This window comes from Conger conger, chromosome 7, assembly GCF_963514075.1.
Source record: "Conger conger chromosome 7, fConCon1.1, whole genome shotgun sequence".
Lineage (NCBI taxonomy): Eukaryota > Metazoa > Chordata > Actinopteri > Anguilliformes > Congridae > Conger > Conger conger.
Genome location: NC_083766.1, coordinates 6,650,913 through 6,674,553, shown reverse-complemented (window position 1 = coordinate 6,674,553; position 23,641 = coordinate 6,650,913). Strand labels below are relative to the sequence as shown.

Here is a 23,641-nt window from a genome sequence, read left to right as displayed (position 1 = left end):
GCAGTTTATTAGGTCTCTGGTGTAATGTTTCTGTATTTGTTCTGTATGTTTTCATGTTTATTCTTGTTTATTATTAATTTTTCATAGTTACCTGATTTATGTTTTCCATTACAGTTCTCTATTGTCCTCCCCTGTTATGTCTGCGTCTGAATGTTTACCAGTCTAGTCACTCCCCTGTCTGCGTGTCCCACTATTCGGGTGGTTACGGTAGTTTTTCGGGTTTTCAACATTTGTTCTAAGACTCCCGATTCTTACTTCCTGCTTTTTCTTGGTAGTTAAATGTTGTAAAGCGCGATTCTTACTAACTACTACTAATCTACTAATCCGATTAATACACTTACTGTCTGTCTAACTAACGAACTAACAATCACTTTTATTGGGTAGTTTAGAAATATTCACGTAACTAACTCACTAACGCAATCTCTTAGTATTTCTGCATTGTTCTGTAACTCCGCCTCCCTATGCTATCCCTGATTACTCATTTAGTTTCAGCGAAGTGTTCGCACCTGTCTCTAACTATCACTACGTCTTCAAACTTTGCAAATGTCTACTCCCTAATCCGGAGCCGTATGTTTTACATTTGTGCATCCAGTCCGTGTTTTCGTCTCCCTCCCGTTATTATGTTATCACCCTATTATGTTTCCCAACCTAGATTGTCACCTTCCCTCATGTATTTAAACCTCAGTCTCTGCATTGTTCTTTGTCAGAACGTTGATCAGTTTTAGTGCCGAATACCTCGTAAGCCTAACTCTTGAGATTCTTGATAGACACCCCTTTGCCATTTGAATTCCAAGCCTGCCTTGCCCTTTTGTTTTGTTTGCCTTTCTGCTTTTCTGATTTTCGACATTCTGCTTTGTTTTCTGGTTTTGATTCTTGCCTTCGTCCTTTTGTACTTTAGCCTTTTGATTTTCTGGATTTTTGACCCCCTCGCCAGTTTTTTCGACTATTCTTTTGCCTTTCGTTTTTGTCTTTGTATTGGATCTCCTGGCTACGATTTCGGACTATTAAATAATAAATAATCCTGTGGTCTGCGTTTGGGTTTTCAGAGGCGTACATAACACTCAAGCATTCTGTGACATTCAAGACAATATCTAAATGACTAGTATTTGTAGCAGACAAATGTGGGTAGCTTATATCAGCATAAACACTCATTGAGTTATACATGTTGGAGCATGTTACATTTGTCCCCGGTCTCCCCTCCATACGAAAACAAAAAACCAAAGCATGAAACCAAAATGAAAAGCCAAATTTCAAATTTCAAAAGTTTGGGAATAGCAATTGCTATAGCTATTTCAGGGTGCTATTGTTATTGCTATTGCAGGGTGTTTAAAATAGTACACCACTGAACTGGTGAGCTTCAATGTGTGTGTGTGTGTGTGTGTGTGTGTGTGTCTGAGTTGAATATATTGGTAGCAATTACTATTCTCATTCTTAAATTAAAGGTTGGGAATAGCAATTGCTACCGATATAGTCAACACACACACACACACACACACCATTTTAAACACCCTGATGGCCATTGCATGTCACAGTCATCTTATATATACAGTAAATACTCTTCAGCACATGCAGTTACTGATGCTGACACAACAGCTGCAAGATTAAAAGGTATTTACAGTTCTATTTCTTATCAGTGCCTAACTTGCTTCAGACTCTCTGTCTTCTCTCTTTGTGTTATTATGTTAATTTCAAATGTACCCAGCTTTTCATTGTATGTCATTATATATTACTTGCATTGCAGCTCATTCAATGATTAATCAATATACCATATAGCGGAACAAATTATTTCATGTTTCTCAGATGTCACCAGTGGCTATTGCCAGCATTTTTTGACAAGACCCACTCCAGAGAGTGAGGGAAGATTAGTATATCATCAAGGTACACGAAAACAGAGCGATTGAGAAAATCCCACAGGACGTCATTAACTAGAGCTTGAAAGAAGGCTGGGGCATTTGTTAATCCGAATGGCATTACAAGGTATTCAAAATGTCCCATTGGTGTCTTACAAGCCGTCTTCCACTCGTCTCCTTCTCTGATACGCAGGAGGTGGTAGGCATTGCGCAGGTCCAGTTTGGTAAACACTGTAGCTCCTTGTAGGAGTTTGAAGGCTGAAGACAGAAGAGGTAAGGGGTATTTGTTTTTAACGGTGATATTGTTAAGGCCACGGTAATCAATGAAAGGGCGGAGACTGCCATCCTTTTTGCCTACAAAGGAGAAGCCTGCCTCCAATGAAGAAGTGGACGGCTGGATGATGCCAGCGTCGAGTGACTCTTTAATATAAGTTTCCATGGTCTCTCTCTCAGGTCTAGAGAGGTTGTATAGGCGGCTAGCAGGGAGGGGGGCTCCAGGAAGAAGGTCAATAGAACAGTCATAGGGGCGGTGAGGTGGCAGGGAAAGGGCCCGATCTTTACTGAAGATTTCTGCAAGGTCATGATACTCAGCTGGAATGGAGGCTAGGTCTGGGGGTGTAGGAGTGGGTGTCTCCAGGAGGCGCTTAGAGGGGGGGCTTGGCTGAACGAAGACAAGTAGAGTGACAGTAAGAACTCCAACTAACTACTTGGTTTTAATTCCAATCTATGTGGGGCTTGTGCTGACTTAACCAGGGATGGCCAAGGACCACTGGGGAATTGGGCGAGCTAATAAGGTGGAACTGAATAGTCTCATGGTGATTGCCGGAGATCAAAAGCTGGAGGGGACTGGTCTTGTGAGTTACCCTGTCAAGGATCTCCTGTCAAGTGCATTAGCGTCAAGGGGGGATTCCAGCGGTTCTGTCTGAGTATTGAGCTGACGAGCCACGTCATGGCCCATGAAATTTTCTTCTGCCCCAGAGCCAATCAAAACCAACACGGGGAGGTTCAGCTGTTTAACGAGTAAGGTGGCTTTAAACTGTAGTCGTGGACAGTCTGAGGGCGAAGGGTCACTCACCAGTACACCCACGGCTACTGGTGAGCTCTTCCTTTTGGGCACTGGGGGCATGAGGCGATGTAGTGTCCGTTCTGTCCACAGTAGAGGCATTGGCCTGCCGTCATACGCCTCTGGCGCTCTTCAGGGGAAAGGCGGGCTCTGCCCAACTGCATGGGTTCCTCAGCGGGGGTGGCAGAGGCTGAGGGGGAGACTGGGGGCTCACGAGAACAAGGGGGTTTGACAGGGGCCTGGACTCGAGACAGAAACTGACTGCGGCCTTGAGAAAAGCTAGCACTACTCTGAGTCCTCTCTCTGCGTCTCTCTCTGAGGCGGTTATCTGAACGAACTGCAATAGATATCAAGGAATCTAGAGTCTGAGTGTACAAAAGGCTCAGGACTTATATTCTGTTTATTTCTCCTTTTCATGCTTATGAACTTTTAATTTGATATTCCCAGCACCTACGTTAAGACGCGAGACCTATTGTTTACTTTTAGGCTGACGCGCTGTTGAAGTAGCAACTTCATTGCTCTCCGTGTTGTCTGAGCAAAGTATACCCGGTAGTTTAAAGTGTGCGTCTATGAACGAAGTAAGTTTTCTAAAATGAAGTTAAGGCTGTATGTTAAGCTATGAAATGTGTTGCGAGAAGTGAATTGCCTGTTGCTAGTTTAAGCGAGGGAGAAAAATGTTCGCACTTATAGCATTTACTACCGTGTTGGCTGACGTTATTATTAGCTGCTAAATTACGCGTATTGTGCCAGCACACAGACCTTTATCCGGCGCATATATGCCAAATGTGTTATTTGGTTTATCTGTATGCTTAGTTTGCTTAGTACTGTGTAAGGACATAGTTTACTGGTATTATCTAGCTGGTCATTTGCCTGCTTGTTCCTCGGTAATGCTGCAAGTTGACTAGCTCGTTAACTATGACACATGCATGCGTGCTACGTTGTAGCCCTATGCTTATTATTATTTATCTTTATTTTCAGAACCACACTAGCCATCTACTCAATGTAGAGAAAGAACTGGAACACACACACCGGAATATACACACACCTTGTTGCACTGTGATATCTTGTGGATAATACAAGTGATTGCATCCAATCCCGTCTCCTCATTCTGTGTCCTCTCTCACATGCGCCCCTCCTGCCCTGAACATTCTGGCCTCGAAGTAGTGTTCTGGCCGACACTCCAGATTGTGTGCGGTGTTAAAATACGAACAGCCCTATACAGTCCTACCCATCCATAGAGTCTAACCCTTCTACTAACCCTCACCCACACTGAGGTTCATCGCGGGTAGCTAACTCATCTTTTAAAACCTCACTTAGCCCTCGAAGAAAAGTCCCACGGAGAGACTCATCATTCCAACCACAATCAGCTGCTAGTGTGCGAAATTCAACTGAGTACTCGGCTACACTACAGCTCCCCAGACATATGGACAGCAACCTCTGAGAGCAGTCCTGGCTAGTAACTGGATGGTCAAAGGTTTTACGCATTTCGGCCATAAAGTTAGCACATGAGGCAAACAGGTGTGGCTGTTTGTCCCAGACAGCTGTGGCCCAATCTAGAACATTATCGACCAATAACCCCATAATATAGGCAACCTTAGCCCTATCGGTAGCATACGATGAAACTTGCTGTTCAAAAACCAAACTACATTGCAAAAGAAAAGACTTGCATTTGCCTAACTCGCCTGCATAACGCTGGGGAGTGGGAATCAGGGGCTCTCAGGGAATCAGGCCAGGGTTGGGAGCTGCTGGAACGGGTGGATCCGGTGGAGCTGGTGGTGGAGTTTGGGCCGGGGTTCCATGGCTTTGTTCCAACAGGTTCCCGTATTGACTCACAGTGAGGGTTAAAGTCTTCAAATGATCCATCATCTCTCGTAACATCTGGTCATGATATTCTGGGAAGCTATTGCTTGTTGCCAGGGCGTGGCCTCTGCACTGGGGGGTGCACTAGGTGATTCAGAGTGTGCTTGGTCCATGTGGCCAGATCGTACTGTTATGAGGTAACAAAAATGGCGGACCAAAAAAAGGCAACTCTGAATACAGAGTTGGTGTAGGCTCACATACACACAGACAGAGGGAGACACACACATACACAAGAGGGAGGGGAAACAAAAACACAGACACCGGGAAGGCAGGGACTGCTGACCTCATGACAGTTTCATTTGCAGATGATACAAAAATTGAAGGTATGGGAAATACTCAACAAGCATAATCCAAAAATAGAAGTGGGCAAACATTCAATATAACTAAATGTAAAATTCTGCATGTAGGAAAAATCATTTAAGACAGGAGTATTTCATGTTGGGATGTAGTGTACCACATAGTCAGCACCTGATTGGGTAGACTGTGCTGATTGGTTTTGGCATTATAATATGGCGTACCGTTAATAAAATTTTATTCCTCCTAAATAGTGCACTAGTGCACCTTAATATGTTTATGAAAATATTTGAGGCAAGAAATAAGCAATGCAGTTGCTGAATCTTGATTCATATTTGATCTGCAATGCCTAGTTTGAAAGTTTGATCCAGGTTTTGTGAGCCCGTTGAAAGTAGCACAGCACTGCAGTCCTCTCCATAGAAAATAATGGAATGTGTTGCTCACATGATTCATACAGCAGGTCAGATCCACTCGTTAGTTTTGTTCCAACCTAAGAAGAAATTGTAAATACGAGAACATTTTTTAATGTGCCAAGTTCTCTTAAATCCTTTGTATGAGCAATTTAAGAAGAAATGTGTTTGTACAAGTTCTTCTTGCATGAGGCCCATTGATCCAAGCATATTGCTAAAGCAACAGTTTTTCAAAGCCAAAAACTGGAAAATTCTTGATTAGTGAAATCATTCACCCACTCTGAATCTAACTGAATGTGCATTTCATATGCTAAAGAGAAACCGTGAGGCAACTAGCCCCTGGAACTAGTAGCAGCTAAAGATGGCTACAGTACAGGCCTGACTCAAAACATAATGTCTTTCCATGTTGCCCTGACCAACATTACCAGGACTTTATGGACCCACTATAGGCCATAAGTCTTGCAATCTTTAACTGCATTTCATGTAAATTAATTGCAATTACTCTTTAGCCATGTGTGCTTTAGAAACATGGAACATTTCAGATTCACTCCAGGCAACTTGTGGGTCATCTTAACTGATTAATTGCCTGCCACATAACACTCACACACCTTTTGTTGTGTTATTGTGTTATTGCATATACTCTAGTGACGATGGCATGACAACAGTGCATCACCCTTGTATATAAATAAATGTCACCAGCACATAGATTGTCAGATGCTGCACAGCAGCAAAAGGAGCTCAAGGATTCTTCCAATTGCACTTTTGAAAAAGATCAGTTACTTATTTATATTTGGGATATTATTCAAATATGAAGTGAGGCCAGCTGTTCAGTGTGCATTATATTTGGCTGAATTCTGGGATGAAGACACTCCTGCGTACTGTACAATACCTGTAAATAGGCATTTATTATAGTGTGGTCACAGGTCAAATATTTTTTTTCCAGGCCTGATGAAGGACACAAAGAAGCATAGTGCCTTTTTTCTAGGATTGCAAAGACCCTTGGATGTTGTCCCTTTGTGTCTGTGACAGAATGTTATGTCAGGTGTGCAAACAAATGTCTTCCAATTTTATTGAATTGTACCATTTCATTGAAGCAAAAGAAATCAATTCTATTTTTTGCAAACATTCAGGGTAATTTTTTCTTAGGTTAAGAAGGAAGTGATCTATGGAGGAGGGCAATGTTTCATCTGGACAGCTCACATTCATTCAACAGCAAGCTGTTGTAATACAGATGACTGCAGTTGTGGTGACAGAGGTAATTGTGATATTGGCTACAGCATTGTTTTTTACCTTCATGAGTGGCCTCATGTTCTTCATTCTGTGGAGCAAACCAAAATTCAGGGAGGACTCTCGTTACATCCTCTTTGCCCACATGCTCATCAATGATTCTGTTCATCTGATGGGCAGTATAGTGTTGGTCTTATGTGTCTTGGCATTCCTCCATATGTCTAAAGCCATCTGCTCCATCCTGGTACTGATTTCTGCAGTCACTTATCACAACACCCCACTCAACCTGGCAGTGATTTCACTGGAGCGCTATGTGGCCATTCGCTTCCCTTTGCGTCACACAGAGATCGCCACCCAGAGAAGGACAGCTGTCGCTATTGGACTAATGTGGTTCATTAGCTCTATTAACATCCTCATTGAGATAATTTACACCATTGCACTTGATCCCCACTTTTTCACTGCACCCGTATTATGTATACGGGAGCAGATGTTAATTGAGGAATGGCAGCTCGCCTTGAGCAGTGGGTTGAATTTTTTTTTTCTTGTGGTTGTGGCTCTGACAATCCTCTATATTTACGTTAGTTTAACATTAGTAGCTAAATCAGCTTCCACAAACAAGGATTCAGCCAATAAGGCTCGCAAAACTGTGCTGCTCCACATGTTTCAGCTGGGACTATGTATCACCTCTTTGCTGTTTGCATTGTTTGAGTCTCTGATTGCCAAGACTGCCACTGCCTTGTTTGTGCCTCTGCAATACTTGAACTTCTTTTGCCTCCTTGTTCTTCCCCGATGTCTAAGTCCCCTCATTTATGGCCTGAGAGACAGTGCCATCCGGCCACTTTTCCTCAGCTACTTCAGGTGCAACCCCACCACACTCAAGTAACACACTATGAGGGTTTAAATGTAAAATGATATTTGTCAAATCATTTATAGCTTTAGATATTTACTGGAATAACTGAGGTGAGATGCATTTTTCCAGAAGAGCATATTTCCAGTGTCCCATGCAGGCTGTAAACGTACAGTATAGTAATACTACAGCTCAAGTCCAAATGTTCAGAGTTATGTTTTTTTCAAATATGTCTATTGTGTAATTCCTACATAGTTCACCCATTACATTACATGGCATTTAGCAGATGCTCTTATCCAGAGCGACGTACAATGAAGTGCAAATCTGCATTACACATCTACAGATGAACACAGGAACAAACAAGGGGCCTAACAGCTCAGGAGTGGACATTAATGATAAATTAGAGTGTTAATGATGGGGCAGGGGATCTACAGTCTGCAGAGGCAAAACATTGTAATGGCACCCTGGAGATTTCTCTATGGGGGCACCTTACTCCTCACATGACATGAGGCCATGCACAGAGCAGGGACCAGTTTACTCTGCCACCATCTCCCTGCTCCTGTTACATCACCTGGTCAAACACAACACTGAACTGACAGGGCTTTGCCTATAGGCCTTTTAACACAATAATTGTATGTACACTCAATGAGCACTTTATGAAGTTTTTTTTTTTTTTTTTACATATTAAGCTGCTGTAGCCTATCCACTTTTGACATCCAGACACGTTATGTGTTCAGAGATGCTCTTGTGAATACCACTGTTGTAATGTGTTTCTGTTTGCGTTACTGTCACCTTCCTGTCAGCTTCGACCAGTCTGACCTTCTCCGCTAACCTCAACTGCAACAGAACTACTGCTCACTGGATGTTTTTTTGTTTTTCCACACAATTCTCTGCAAACTAGAGATTGTTATGTATGAAAATCGCAGGAGATCAGTAGTTTTACCTTTTTTCTTTTTTCTTTTTTTTTGTGGACCCATTTCCCAGACAACTTTTCCCATGCTGATAGAAGACAAAGGGATTTTTCATGCTTGTTATCTATTGTGTATGCTCTAGTGAAACAAGAAGTAGTGGAATGACACAATAGTTCCTTTCGACTGAGATTAATTGAGCCAATTTAACTTTATTCGATTTTTTTACAATAGGGGTGCCAATCATTTTGACAGCTATGATTTTCAGAAATAATGATTACTGAATAAAAAAATGTATGTAAATTTAAGTAAACAGTTTTTCTATCTTTTTGATTATAACATATAGATCATTATTTTTATCATACGCAGCCTTTTTTCTTAATTTCTATCAAGTGTGCCAATAACTCTGGAGCCCACTGTATATAATTGTTCTTTTGGCTCTGTACTCCAACGCATTTCATTTGAAATGAAACGCTGAATAAGAGGTTAAAGTGCAGCCTTTTAGTACTTTTTCTGTTCAAAGAGCTTGTACAAGTGTGCCACGTTGGATTCACCAATGCTCCTAATTTCAGGAAACAGTCCAAAAGAATCCACGTAAAACATTATGAATCCCCACCTCTTCATGAATTAGCATAATTGACACCCCAAAATGCCATATCAGGCGAGGCGTATCCAGAAAATTCATTCAAGAAAATAGCATTGAACCCCCAAGCTGCCCATTTTATGGGCTGCACTGTAGGTGGGCTCCATTAGATAGATGGTCAATGGGATGAACAAGAACAAGGGATGTAGTCTAGCACATAGTCAGCACCTGCTTGGGTGGCCTGTGCTCATTGGTTTTAGCAAAACATTACATCTACAGCGTACCGTTAATAAACTTTTATTCCTCCTAAATAATGCACTAGTGCACCTTAATATGTTCATGAAAATATTTGTGGCAAGAAATAAGCAATGCAGTTGCTGAATCTTGATTCATATTTGATCTGCAATGGTGAGTTTGAAAGTTTCATCCAAGTTTTGTGAGCCCGTTGAAAGTAGCACAGCACTGCAGTCCTCTCCATAGAAAATAATGGAATGTGTTGCTCACATGATTCATACAACAGGTCAGATCCACTCATTAGTTTTGTTCCAACCTAAGAAGAAATTGTTAATACAAGAAAATTGTTTAATGTGCCAAGTTCTCTTAAATCCTTTGTACCAGCGATTTAAGAAGAAATGTGTATGTACGAGTTCTTCTTGCATGAGGCCCATTGATCCCAAGCATATTGCTAAAGCAACAGTTTTTCAAAGCCAAAAACGGAAAAATTCCTGATTAGTGAAGTCATTCACCCACTCTGAATCTAACTGAATGTGCATTTCATATGCTAGAAAGGGGCAACTAGCCCCTGGAACAAGTAACAGCTAAAGATGGCTACAGTACAGGCCTGGCAGAACACCACCAGAAAACATTCTTAGCTCCCATGATGTCTATGGGTCACAGACTTCAAGCATACATTCTATGCCAAGGATATTCAACAAAGTGCTGAACATGATTACTTTAAATTACATCAAATTAACAAGTCCCAAACATGATGGTGTCCTGAAATGGGGTGAGGTATAAAATGTGCTATTTCTACGTTGTGAAACCAAAGTGTATTCTTCAAATAGTTCAGAAATGTTTCAACTGACAGCTGTTACTTCTCCACTTAATTTAAATACTTGCACATTTCACTAATATGATACAATAGAAATTAAAAACAGAACTCTACACTCGTCAATTGTAGCCTTTGACCAAAATTGTCCCATTTTAAGAGTTGCCTCACAAACACAATGTCTTTCCATATTGACCTGACCGACATTACAGGGAAAGCCTTGCAACCTTTAACTACATTTCATGTAAATTAATTGCAATTACTCTTTAGCCATGTGTGCTTCAGAAACATGGAATATTTCAGATTCACTCCAGGCAACTTGTGGGTCATCTTAACTGATTAATTGCCTGCCACATAACACTCACACACCTTTTGTTATATTATTGTGTTATTGCATATACTCTCGTGACGATGGCATGACAACAGTATATCACCCTTGTATATAAATAAATGTCACCAGCACACAGATTGTCAGATGCTGCACAGCAGCAAAAGCAGCTCAAGGATTCTTCCAATTGCACTTTTGAAAAAGATCAGTTACTTATTTATATTTGGGATATTATTCAAATTGTTATGTTCCTGTGTTCTGTGTGTTAGTGTATTATTGTTTAGGTTCTGAGCCCCGTCTGCCCGGGGACTGCCCATCTGCGGGTTCCGAGCCCCGTCTGCCCGGGGAATGCCCGTCTGCGGGTTCCGAGCCCCGTCTGCCCGGGGACTGCCCGTCTGCGGGTTCCGAGCCCCGTCTGCCCGGGGACTGCCCGGAGAAGCCACATCTCGGGCCACCGAGCTGCTTCCGCTCCAGGACCCTCGTCTGGCCCCTGTGCCATGTCTGGCCCAGTCCCAGGCTCGGGCCCCGGCCCATGCGTTGATTTGCGCTCCAGACCCCTCCAAGTCAAGAAGAAAGAGACCCCGGGCCCATGCCCGCCGGAGACCCTGGGCCTGTGTCCGTCTGAGACCCTGGGCCTGTGTCCGTCTGAGACCCCTTGTTCCCTCCGAGAACCTTCTGAGACCCCTTGTTCCCTCCGAGAACCCTCTGAGACCCCTTGTTCCCCTCCGAGAGCCCTCTGAGACCCCTTGTTCCCTCCGAGAACCCTCAGAGACCCCTTGTTCCCTACGAGACCCCCCCCCAAGCTCCCCCCTTCACTCCAAGAAGCCTCCGAGCTCCCTTCCTGCCCTTCAAGACCCCCCCAAGCTCCCCTCCTTCCCTCCGAGACCCCCCCAAGCTCCCTTCCTTCCCTCCGAGAACCCCGTTGCCTTCCGAGATCCCCGTTTTCCCGTCCGAGACCCAAGCTCCCTTCCGAGACCCCCGTTTCCGTCCGAGACCCAAGCTCCCTTCAGAGACCCCCGTTTCCGTCTGAGACCCCCATTTCCGTCCGAGACCCCCGTTGCAGTCCGAGACCCCCATTGCAGTCCGAGACCCCTGTTTTTCCGTCCAAAACCCAAGCTCCCTTCCGAGACCCCCATTTCTGTCCGAGACCCCCGTTTCCGTCCGAGACCCAAGCTCCCCTCCGAGACGCCCGTTTCCGTCCGAGACCCCCGTTTCCGTCCGAGACCCCCGTTGCAGTCCGAGACCCCTGTTTTTCTGTCCGAGACCCAAGCTCCCTTCCGAGACCCCCGTTGCTGTCCGAGACTCGAGCTCCCTTCCGAGAACCTCGTTTTTCCGTCCAAGACCCTCGTTTCCGTCCGAGGAGCCCCCCAAGCTCCTTTCCGAGACCCCCGTTCCTGTCCGAGACCCTACCCAGTTCCCCTCAGTGCTGCCCTCATTCCCATTCCTTTGTGCTCTCTGTTTCTCTCTTGTTCCTCCCACCCTCCCTGCTCCTCCTCCCCATGGGTATCTGATGAAACGCCAAGAGGCATTTCTTAGGGGAGGGGGTACTGTTATGTTCCTGTGTTCTGTGTGTTAGTGTATCATTGTTTAGTATTATTTATTCTTGTAATTTATTATTTTTCATATTTCATGTCTGGTTCTGTTTATTTTCATTAGTCTTTGCACTCGTCCTCCCCTGTTATGTTATGTAGGACTCCCCTGTCTGCGTGCCCCACTATTCAGGTGTTTACGGTATTTTCAGGTTTCCAATTAATTCCTCACTCGCGTTTCTTACTTCCTGCTTTGTCTTGGTAGTTAAATGTTGTAAAGCACTATTCTTACTAACCACTACTCATCTAGGCACAGTACTAATCCGATTAATACACTTACTGTCTGTCTAACTAACTAACTAACAATCACTTTCATTGGGTAGTTTAGAAATATTCACGTTACTAACTCACTAACGCATCTCTTAGCATTTCTGCGCTGTTCTATAACTCCGCCTTCCTATGCTATCCCTTATTACTCGTTTGTTTCAGCGAAGTGTTCGCACCTGTCTCTTAACTATCACTACGTCTTCAATCTATGCATTGTCTATTCTCTAGTCCAGAGCTGTTTGTTTTACAACTGTGTCTTTGTGAATCCAGTCCGCATTTTTGTTTTCCCCCTCATTATTGTCCTATTACCCTTTCATGTGTTTCACCTGATGTTCATTTGTTAGACCGCCCTCACTCCCATGCCCCGCCTAGTTTGTCTCATTTCCCTGTGTATTCATACCTGTCCTTTTCAGTCGCACGATGCTAGTTCGTCTTGTCCTGTTTCTGTTCCCGAGCCCTTGATTCCGTCCCCCAGTTCTAGCCTCCTTGCTGCCTTGCCCTTGCCCTTGCCCTTGTTCCTGAGTCCTTGCCCTAGTTTATTTGGTTTTCTGGTTTTGACCCCTGCCTGCTTCCCTGGACTCTTCTTTGCTTTTTGGATTTTTGTACCTCTGCCTTTTTGGACGGACCCCCTGGTTTTGACCCTGGCATGTTTTTCGACTCTGCTCTGTCTGCACCCCTGTCTGCTACTGGCTGCTCTGTTCCCCCCGGCATAACACAAATATGAAATAAGGCCAGCTGTTCAGTGTGCATTATATTTGGCTGAATTCTGGAATGAACACACTCCTGCGTACTGTACAGTACCTGTAAATAGGCATTTATTATAGTGTGGTCACAGGTCAAATATTTTTTTTTCCAGGCCTGATGAAGGACAGAAAGAAGCATACTGTCTTTTTTCTAGGATTGCAAAGAGATCTACTGTAGTTTCTATGTCTCTTTGTGTCTGTGACAGAACGTTATGTCAGGTGTGCAAACGAATGTCTTCCAATTTTATTGAATTGTACCATTTCATTTAAGCAAAAGAAATCAATTATATTTTTTGCAAACATTCAGGGTAATTTCTTCTTAGGTTAATAAGAAGGAAGTGATTACATTACATTACATTACTGGCATTTGGCAGACGCTCTTATCCAGAGCGACGTACAACAAAGTGCATCCCCATAACCAGGGGTAAGTGCGCTGAAAGACCCTAGAGGGAAGTACAATTTCAATTGCTACCCGTACAACAAAGATAAGGACAAGGGCCTATTTTATTTTATTTATTTATTTTTTTTAAATCAACAAATAAACAAACAAACAACAAAGCAAAAGTTACCAAACTTAACTATCCAAATACTGCTTACCTAGCCAACTAAAAATACCGAAACACTACGCAAATCACAAAGACAACAATTAAGGTTCACAGGGAGGTAGGGAGGGATGAGGAGAGGTGCTGCTTGAAGAGGTGCGTCTTCAGCTTGAAGGTGGGGAGAGATCCTACAGTTCTGACCACAACGGGGAGTTCGTTCCACCACCGTGGAGCCAGAACAGACAGTAGTCGTGAGCGTGAGGTGGAGGTTCGGAGAGGGGGAGATGCCAAGTGGCCTGCGGAGGCTGAACGAAGAGGTTTGCCGGGGGTGTAGGGTCTGATGATTTTTTGTAGGTAAGCTGGGGAAGACCCCTTAACTGCTTGGGGGGGGGGGGTGCAGGGGGGTGACGTGTGAGTATTTGGGAAGGTTGAAGACCAGACGAGCTGCTGCATTCTGGATAAGTTGGAGGGGTCTGATGGCGGCCAAGAGGGAATTGCAGTAGTCCAGGCGGGACAGAACCATCGCATGGACCAGGAGCTGGGTTGAGTATGGGGTGAGAAAGGGGCGGATTCTCCATATGTTGTATAGGAAGAACCTGCATGACCGGGTCACCGCTGCAATGTTCTCGGAAAGGGACAGTCTGCTGTCCATCACCACGCCGAGGTTCCTTGCACTGGGTGATGGCATGAGTGTGGTATCCCCAAGGGAAATGGAGAGATCCAGGTGTGGAGAGGTATTAGCAGGGATAAATATAATTTCAGTCTTGCCTGGGTTCAGCTTTAGATAGTGGTTAACCGTCCAGCTCTGGATGTCACTCAGGCAAGCAGAGATACAGGCAGAAACCTGTGTATCAGATGGAGGGAACGAGATGAAGAGTTTGGTATCATCCGCATAGCAGTGGTAGGATAGCCCATGTGCAGTGATCACAGGGCCAAGGGAACGAGTGTAAAGAGAAAAAAGAAGCGGGCCTAGGACTGAGCCCTGGGGAACTCCTGTGGCAAGGGGCCGAGGTGTCGATACTGTACCAGCCCAGGCAACCTGGAAGTAGCGACCAAAGAGGTAGGACTCAATCCAGTCCAGGGCTGTGCCACAGATGCCCTTTGCTGACAGGGCGGACAGGAGGATGGAGTGATCCACAGTGTTGAAGGCAGCAGAGAGATCTAGAAGAATGAGGACAGAGGAGAGGGAGGCTGCTCGTGCGGCATGGAGCGACTCACTGACGGAGAGGAGCGCGGTCTCTGTCCAGTGGCCCGATCTGAAGCCAGACTGATGGGGGTCTAACAGGTTGTTGTTAGAAAAGAAAGAAGAAAGTTGAGTAGAAGCAGCTCTTTCTATGGTTGATCTATGGAGGAGGACAATGTTTCATCTGGACAGCTCACATTCATACAACAGCAAGTTGTTGTAATACAGATGACTGCAGTTGTGGTGACAGAGGTAATTGTGATATTGGGTACAGCATTTCTTTTTACCTTCTTGAGTGGCGTTATGTTTTTCATTCTTTGGAGCAAACCAAAATTCAGGGAGGACTCGCGTTACATCCTCTTTGCCCACATGCTCATCAATGATTCTGTTCATCTGATGGGCACTATAGTGTTGTTCTTATTTGCCTTGGCATTCCTCCATATGTCTAAGGCCATCTGCTCTATCCTGGTACTGATTACTGGAATCACTTATCACAACACCCCACTCAACCTGGCAGTGATTTCACTGGAGCGCTATGTGGCCATTCGCTTCCCTTTGCGTCACACAGAGAGAGATCGCCACCCAGAGAAGGACAGCTGTCGCTATTGGACTAATGTGGCTCATTAGCTCTGTTAACATCCTCATCGAGATATTTTACAGCATTGCACTTGATCCCCACTTTTTCACTACACCCGTATTTTGTACACGGCGGCAGATGTTAATTGAGGAATGGCAGCTCGTCTTGTCCAATTGGTTAACCATTTGTTTCCTTGTGGTTGTGGCTCTGATAATCCTCTATATTGACGTTCGTAAAACATTAGTAGTTAAATCAGCTTCCACAAACAATGATTCAGCCAATAAGGCTCGCAAAACTGTGCTGCTCCACATGTTTCAGCTGGGACTATGTATCATCTCTTTGCTGCTTACATTGATTGAGGCTCTGATTGTCAAGACTGCCACTGCCTTGTATGTGCCTCTGCGATTCTTGAACTTTTTTTGCCTCCTGGTTCTTCCCCGATGTCTGAGTCCCCTCATTTATGGCCTGAGAGACAGTGCCATCCGGCCACTTTTCCTCAGGTACTTCAGGTGCAACCCCACCAAACTCAAGTAACGCTCTATGAGGGTTTAAATGTAAAATTACATTTGTCAAATCCTTTATACCTTTACATATTTACTGGAATAACTGAGGTGAAATGCATATTTCCAGAAGATCAAAGTAGTGTCCCATGCAGGCTGTAAACTTGCCGTATAGTAGTACTACAGCTCAAGTCCAAATGTTCTGTTATGTTTTTTTCAAAGATGTGTATTGTGTAATTCCTACATGGTTCACCCTATCCAGATGTAATATTATTCAATTAAAGCTGAAAGTCTGCACTTAACCACATAGTGATTGCTTGCATACTGTTTGTTTGCTGGAGTACAGAGCAAAAGGAACAGAAAATGTGTCACTGTGCAAATACTTACTGTCTGCACTGCATACTATAGTTGCCTGCACACAGAGGCAGGCTTTGAATATACAAGGCAATTGCTTTTCTGGCAGTGGTCAGAGAACCTCGTAGCTATATTGATCATATTCTAGAAAGTCTATACAAAATGTAGATAATAGCATTCCTATGTAAAAATACACAACAGTGAAATTGACAATTATAATTATAATTACACCTGAGAAAATCCAAGTAGACAATCAACATTATATGAATGTTTAGTTTGAAAATGAACACTGACCTCATCACACAGCCAGCTATAGGCAGCCCATTACACAGGTTTTAATTGATAACCTATTATGATGCTCAAGATGACATTTAAATTGAACTGCACAAAACCGAATATAAGCACAAGTAGTCACGTACTCATCAAATTTATTAAGTCAGGTTATCTCACTATCCATTACCTGTGTATATTCAATAGATAGACAAAATAATGTAACATTGTTATCAGTAGTTATATTGTAAAAGACAAACACAACACATTGCACATAACTGGTATTGTTAGTTAAACTGGACTTGTGATTGACTGTGCTGTAATTGAGAGAAGATAGTTGAGGTGAGACTTCTGACTGCAGTCTAGAGTCTTATTTTACCACTTGTTACAGGATGACCCCTATACGTCTCAGATCCTCTCTCCCATTAAAGCAGCAAGACCTGCAACTGCGCAACAATATCATTCGGAGAGTCGCAACATTACTTTGACACATGATTCTTTGAGGAGCAGCAAATGAAATGTGATAATATTTTTGCCCTTGTGTTTTCTTTTCTCTCTTTTTTTTAGGTGTATATATATATATATATATATATATATGTAAAAAAAAAAATGCATATTTGTCATAATAATAAACGAAATTCAGTAATTAAAGCCACGATATTTGCATTTTGAAAATCAAAATACGAGCCAATTGTGGTATATATATATATATATATATATATATATATATATTTTTTTATGTAATGCAAATATCGTGGCTTTAATTACTGAATTTCGTTGCATTTATTATGACAAATATACATTTTCTTGTATTAGCTACTTACCAGCTGTTTAAGCCAGCTACGCTGCAAGCTGGCTAGCCAGCTAGGTGCACTTAGATCCGTGAGGCTGCAGTATTATGATTAATAGTCTTGTGAGCTAGCCATCAGCACATGTTTTTTTTCGTTCTTTTTAAAACTATAACACGAGAAAACCACGCACATCTGTCTATTTTCAGAAAAAATGTGTCTGGACATCTTTGAGGGACTTCATCTCCCAGAATCCAATGCTGTAATCTGTATGGAGATCATTGATGTAACAAGTTTTGTCCGTTGAAAAACCAGGAATTTTCATTATCCCCGCAAACTGCAGTGGTTATCAGATGTATTGCAGTTTATTAGGTCTCTGGTGCCAAAAAGCTAATTTACCTCAAAACTATGAATTAAAATAATGATATTTTCTGAACAGTACTTTTAAATTCTAATTCACTCAGAAGAAGATATGATTTTCTTTTCATTCCTATCCATCCCTTCAGCTTTATGTACCCAGTGTGCATGCTCTGATGCCAAAAAAGCCCTATTGTCAAACATGGAAGCCTTCACTGATGACAATGCACCAACTGATGACACTCAATTGGTCCCGCCCACACACACATCATCTCACACACGTCACCCTGCTTAAACTTAATCTGGCCCAGACTGAGCTGCTCTGCATCCATACCAAGTCTGATCTCTTCCAGGACTTCTGCATCACCTCATACTGATGAGCTTACTTCCTGACAGAGGTGGTTGCTGAACTGAAAGTAGATTGGATGGAAACCTGACTATGTATTATTCAGATCATGTGAATCAATGAAAAAGAATGAAAACAGGTTGAGACCAATTAACCACCTCTGTGAGGAAGTAAGCTCATAAGATGCTGCTATGAGCAGTTATATTATCAATGAAGGCATCTGAGATCTGTTTTTCAAGACACATGACCACTGAAATGCATTGTGATTCCTAGGCCTTTTAAAAAAAAACCTATTAGACCTTTTTGAGGAAGCTACATTATGCTCTGAAATGAATCGGGCCTCTAACATAATTTACTCAAATCTACAACAAAGTGCCAGATGAGAGGCTGATAATGAAAATGAAATCAATGCAAAGTCCCACACGGATCAGTACTAGTGCCTTTACGCTTCCTGGGGCCTCGGTTTCATTTGCAGATGATACAAAAATTGGAGGTATGGGAAATACTCAACTAGGATAATCCAAAAATATTGGAACAGAATAGAAGTTGACTGGCATGCAATATAACTTAATGTTCTGCATGTGGGGAAATTTTTTTAAGACAGGAGTATTTCATGGCGGCAGTAGTAATAGCTCAATTTAAAAAAGACTCGGAAGGATTAGTAGACCAAAGTCTATCAGGATCTCTTGTACTGTAGCATATTATAAAAAAGTAATAGAGCCTCTGGGAAAAGTAGAAAGAAGGGCAACTAAACTGGCTCCTGTATGAGTTATGAATTCAGTGTATTCAGCCAAAAAAAGGCCACTTAGACTGAGCTCTTTTAACAGAACAAAGGACCACAGGCTGATAGCCGAGAGGAAATTCTGAACAACTACTCAAAAAAGTATACTCAGAGTTGTTAATGCTTGGAACAGTTGAAGTTGAAGTATGGTACTGACAATGATGTAGTTTTAGGTCTTTTACTTTTGCTATTTATTTTTTTGATTGTTTATACTGCTTTTTTTTGTTGTTGCTTTTTTGCTTTATTGTTTCTATTGATTCTATTGGTTTTACCATAATGATTGTTTTTTGTTTTTTTTCTGGGTTTTTTTTGTTTATTGCTTGCTGTTTTATATATTGTTTGATTGTTCTTTATTGTTGGTTTATTGTTGAATGTTGTTTTTCTGTCAATACCAGAGCTAACAACACTCAAGTGTTGATGTTTGATCAATGTCTCTTCTTTCTTATCTTTGATTTTGTCTCAGTCTAATGGACTCAGACAAACACTACATGACTTGATTTTGACCCTACATGACACATACCCTAACAACACCTTTATATTGTTTAAAGACCTGGTGGATTTTGGGTTACCAATCCCTTCTTGAGATCACCAAGTCAAAATGATTGGTGAATGGTAAATTGCTAAATGGTAAATGGACTGCATTCATATAGCGCTTTTATCCAAAGTGCTTTACAATTGATACCTCTCATTCACCCATACACACATACACACACTTACACAACAACAGCGACTGGCTGCCAGGAAAGGCACCAAACAGCTTATCCGGAGCAATTGGGGGATAGATGTCTCACTCAGGGACACTTCAACATACCTGACACACCAGACGACAGCTCCTACAAAACATAATTTTTTGTTATAAATAAATTCAAGACTAATCTAAGGAGTGTTGGTATAGCAATTGATACACATTCACTTGATACAATGGTACCAGAGAGATTTCTTACACAGGGTCTCACATAAGTTAGAGCATGTACTGTATGGTTAAAGTTTTTTTTAGAAATAGATTTTTAGAATTTCTACATTTAAATACTAAAAAGCGCAAATCAAGCTTTGTTTGAAAAATGTAGTTTTGTGTGTGTCTGATTTAAAGGTATAATAGGTCATTTTGGACTTCTAAAGCTCAAGAGAGGAATCACAGCAACAAACACTCTCAAACCACAACATTGTTTATCCCACCTCTTCTCTGTGAACGCACGGATGTTGAACCCCCCCACCCCCCGCCATTGGCTGTGGCAATTACAACCTATTTCCAACCAAAGAGCTTGAATTATTGTACAGCTGTACAATATTTTGATACAGTGTTGGTGCGTCAACTATATTTTGAAACTTGAATTTTGGGACTATAAACACAGACAGAGTGTGAGTCAGCATGTCAGTGAGCTTTTTTCAATGCTAGGAAGGGATTTACAGTCGTCTTGTAATAATGTTTTAACACAAAAACAAATTTTCTGTTCCTGCTACATCTACTACATTACATGTTATTTGGCTGTCGCTCTTTATCAAATGTGACTTACAGTTGATTAGACTAAGCAGGAGACCTTGAGCAATGCGGGGTTAAGGGCCTTGCTCAAGGGCCCAACGTATATTATTGTGGCTACACCGGGGATTGAAGCACCTCCTAGTGCACCTCCTTCCCTCATGTATTTAAACCTCAGTCTCTGAATTGTTCTTTGTCAGAACGTTGATCAGTTTTAGTGCCAAATACCTTGTAAGCCTAACTCTTGAGATTCTTGATAGACACCCCTTTGCCCAAGCCTGCCTTGCCCTTTTGTTTTGTTTGCCTTTCTGCTTTTCTGCTTTTCGACATTCTGCTTTGTTTTCTGGTTTTGATTCTTGCCTTTGTCCTTTTGTACTTTAGCCTTTTGATTTTCTGGATTTTTGACCCCCTCGCCTGTTTTTTCGACTATTCTTTTGCCTTTCGTTTTTGTCTTTGTATTGGATCTCCTGGCTACGATTTCGGACTATTAAACTATGATTTTGGATAATCCTGTGGTCTGCGTTTGGGTTTTCAGAGGCGTACATAACACTCACGCATTCTGTGACATTCAAGACAATATCTAAATGACTAGTATTTGTAGCAGACAAATGTGGGTAGCTTATATCAGCATAAACACTCATTGAGTTATACATGTTGGAGCATGTTACATTTGTCCCCGGTCTCCCCTCCATACGTAAACAAAAAACCAAAGCATAAAACCAAAATGAAAAGGCAAATTTCAAATTAAAGTTTGGGAATAGCAATTGCTATAGCTATTTCAGGGTGCTATTGTTATTGCTTTTGCAGGGTGTTTAAAATAGTACACCACTGAACTGGTGAGCTTCAATGTGTGTGTGTGTGTGTGTGTGTGTGTGTGTGTCTGAGTTGAATATAATGGCAGCAATTACTATTCTCAGCCTGAAATTAAAGGTTGGGAATAGCAATTGCTACCGATATAGTCAACACACACACACACACACACACACACCATTTTAAACACCCTGATGACCATTGCATGATGTCACAGTCATCTTATATATACAGTAAATACTCTTCAGCACATGCAGTTACTGATGCTGACACAACAGCTGCAAGATTAAAAGGTATTTACAGTTCTATTTCTTATCAGTGCCTAACTTGCTTCAGACTCTCTATCTTCTCTCTTTGTGTTATTATGTTAATTTCAAATGTACCCAGCTTTTCATTGTATGTCATTATATATTACTTGCATTGCAGCTCATTCAATGATTAATCAATATACCATATAGCGGAACAAATTATTTCATAATGTTTCTCAGGTGTCACCAGTGGCTATTGCCATTGTTTTCTTTTTTTTCAAAGAGCAAAAAGATATAATTTTAACAAAATGCCATTACAAAAAGCGCTCTAATTGTCATTGAATGCAGGGCACTCCCCTTTTAAACCAAAATTGAAAAAGGCGACCACCTTAATATAAACCGCTATAAAATGAAACACATTGATTCACGTAAAAGGACACACTTTTCAGCTGATTTAATGCTCAAATGTCAAATCGGCAGCTTGAAGCGCTGTATTTTATCTTTGGTTTTTTTTTTGATCCTCGCTATGTTACTTTCAACCTAGGTCTAATTTATTTGACCAAATGAGCTGACTTGGATATGATTAAGAGGCCATGGGCAGATGTGTCTGTTGGAAGTCCAGTATGATTTGTGAACTTTGGCAGCAGTAGGTTACAGTGTCCCTGTAGCTTCAGTCCAATTGTGTTCTTTGTTAAAACTGGCTGATGAGAGTCCAATAACCAATAGCGTTAAGTAATTTTATAAGTAATTATAAAATTATAAGTAAAACTAAGTAATTTTGTAAAATTCTTGGTAAAATAAAACTTGGTTGATTGATTTATTGATGTGAACATTCAGGCAGATTTTCATTTAATTTCAGTGTGAAGTGAACCATGGAGAAGACCAATGTATCCTATGAAGATTTTATAAGTGTACAGGGGCAAACTGTCCATTTCAAACATGATGCTGTATCTCTAGCAAGAATTATTTTGGTGATGTGTTCTTCCCTTTTCTTCATCTATGTGAACAGTGTCATGTTCTTCACTGTGAGGAGCAAGCAGACCTTCAGCGAATCCTCGCGCTACATACTCTTTTCTAACATTCTCATCGGTGATTCTTTCCATCTGCTGGGCTTGGCAGTGCTGTATTTGTTTTCTGTGGGAAATCTACACCTGATCAGTGCTCTCTGCAACCTACTCATAATGATACCTTCTGTCACATTTTCAATCTCCCCCCTGAACCTGGCAGTTATGTCAATGGAACGTTATGTGGCCATTTGCTTTCCTTTACAGCACACAGAGTTTGTGACCAAAAAAAGGGCATATTTATCCATCGCTGTAGTCTGGTTGCTTAGTTCGATCAACTTCATTATTGATATATTGTACAAAACTGTGGTGGATTCAAATTCTCTGACGACACATACAATTTGCAGACGAAGGATACTGTACATTGCTAAGTGGCAGGTAAAATTGTCCCAAATATTTAATGGTCTTTACTTTGCAACTATATCACTAATTCTCATCTATACCTACATTGGTATTATGGTAGCAGCAAAATCTGTTTCCACAGACAAGAAGTCAGCCACAAAGGCTCACAGAACTGTGCTGCTCCATCTGATTCAGCTGGGACTGTGTCTCTTGTCTTTTTTGTTTGGTACCTTAGACAGAATGATAAGGCTGCTTATGGCTGACCATGCATTGTTATTGCACCTGCAATTCCTCAACTTTTTTTCCCTCATCATTCTTCCCCGATGTTTGAGTCCACTCATTTATGGCCTGAGAGACAGTGCCTTCCGGCCGCTGTTCCTGGGATACTTCAAGTGCAACCTAAGCACAGTCAACCCTGTTCTCATAACCAACAAAAAAAGATGTATTGCAATGAAATAAATGTTTTAAAGAGCATCATGACAGTATGAGAAAATAAAGGCTTAAATTAAGATTTGGCATAATATCTGACCTTCTTCAGACCTTCTTGGACCAAGGGCTCTTTTTCCCAGAATCACTGGGGAATGGACACAGTCCACATTGGTGCACTGGGTGTAGTTTTGGTGGTAACATTACAGTAATAGGGTTTCCAATAACGCTAGCTAGGCAGGTTGCACTTGTTATTCATGATAATTATGTTGGCTAGCTATGTTGGCTAGCACATAAAGCGATTGAATATACCTGTCTAACCAAAAACAGCTGAGAAGACAACTGTCCAATTACTTTTGGTCCCCTAAAATGGGACTTTATGATATAATGTATGAAAAGGGATGGAATATCTACACGAGATATTGATGTTGACACCCTCAAAGGTTAAATCGGCATTTTAACTTCATTTTAATCGTCATTGTTTAATTTTATGTCCAATGTCCTGGAGTACAGTTTCAAAAGAAGATAAATTGCGCCGCTGTCCAAATACTTACAGACC

The 23,641-nt window shown here is 41.9% G+C and overlaps 2 protein-coding genes and 1 pseudogene across 2 annotated transcripts; all 3 read left to right on the top strand.

Annotated features, from left to right (window-relative positions):
* The first annotated feature begins 6,708 nt into the window (after positions 1-6,708).
* Positions 6,709-11,448, top strand: LOC133132438 (odorant receptor 131-2-like). The gene is made up of 3 exons (XM_061247883.1): positions 6,709-7,583; positions 10,972-11,061; positions 11,151-11,448. The coding sequence occupies exons 1-3, from the start codon at positions 6,709-6,711 to the stop codon at positions 11,446-11,448; spliced, it is 1,263 nt and encodes a 420-aa protein (XP_061103867.1).
* A 3,522-nt stretch (positions 11,449-14,970) lies between these two features.
* Positions 14,971-15,853, top strand: LOC133132437 (odorant receptor 131-2-like; annotated as a pseudogene).
* A 6,269-nt stretch (positions 15,854-22,122) lies between these two features.
* On the top strand, positions 22,123-23,115 carry LOC133132436 (odorant receptor 131-2-like). The gene has a single exon (XM_061247882.1). The coding sequence runs from the start codon at positions 22,123-22,125 to the stop codon at positions 23,113-23,115; it is 993 nt and encodes a 330-aa protein (XP_061103866.1).
* Positions 23,116-23,641: the final 526 nt, after the last annotated feature.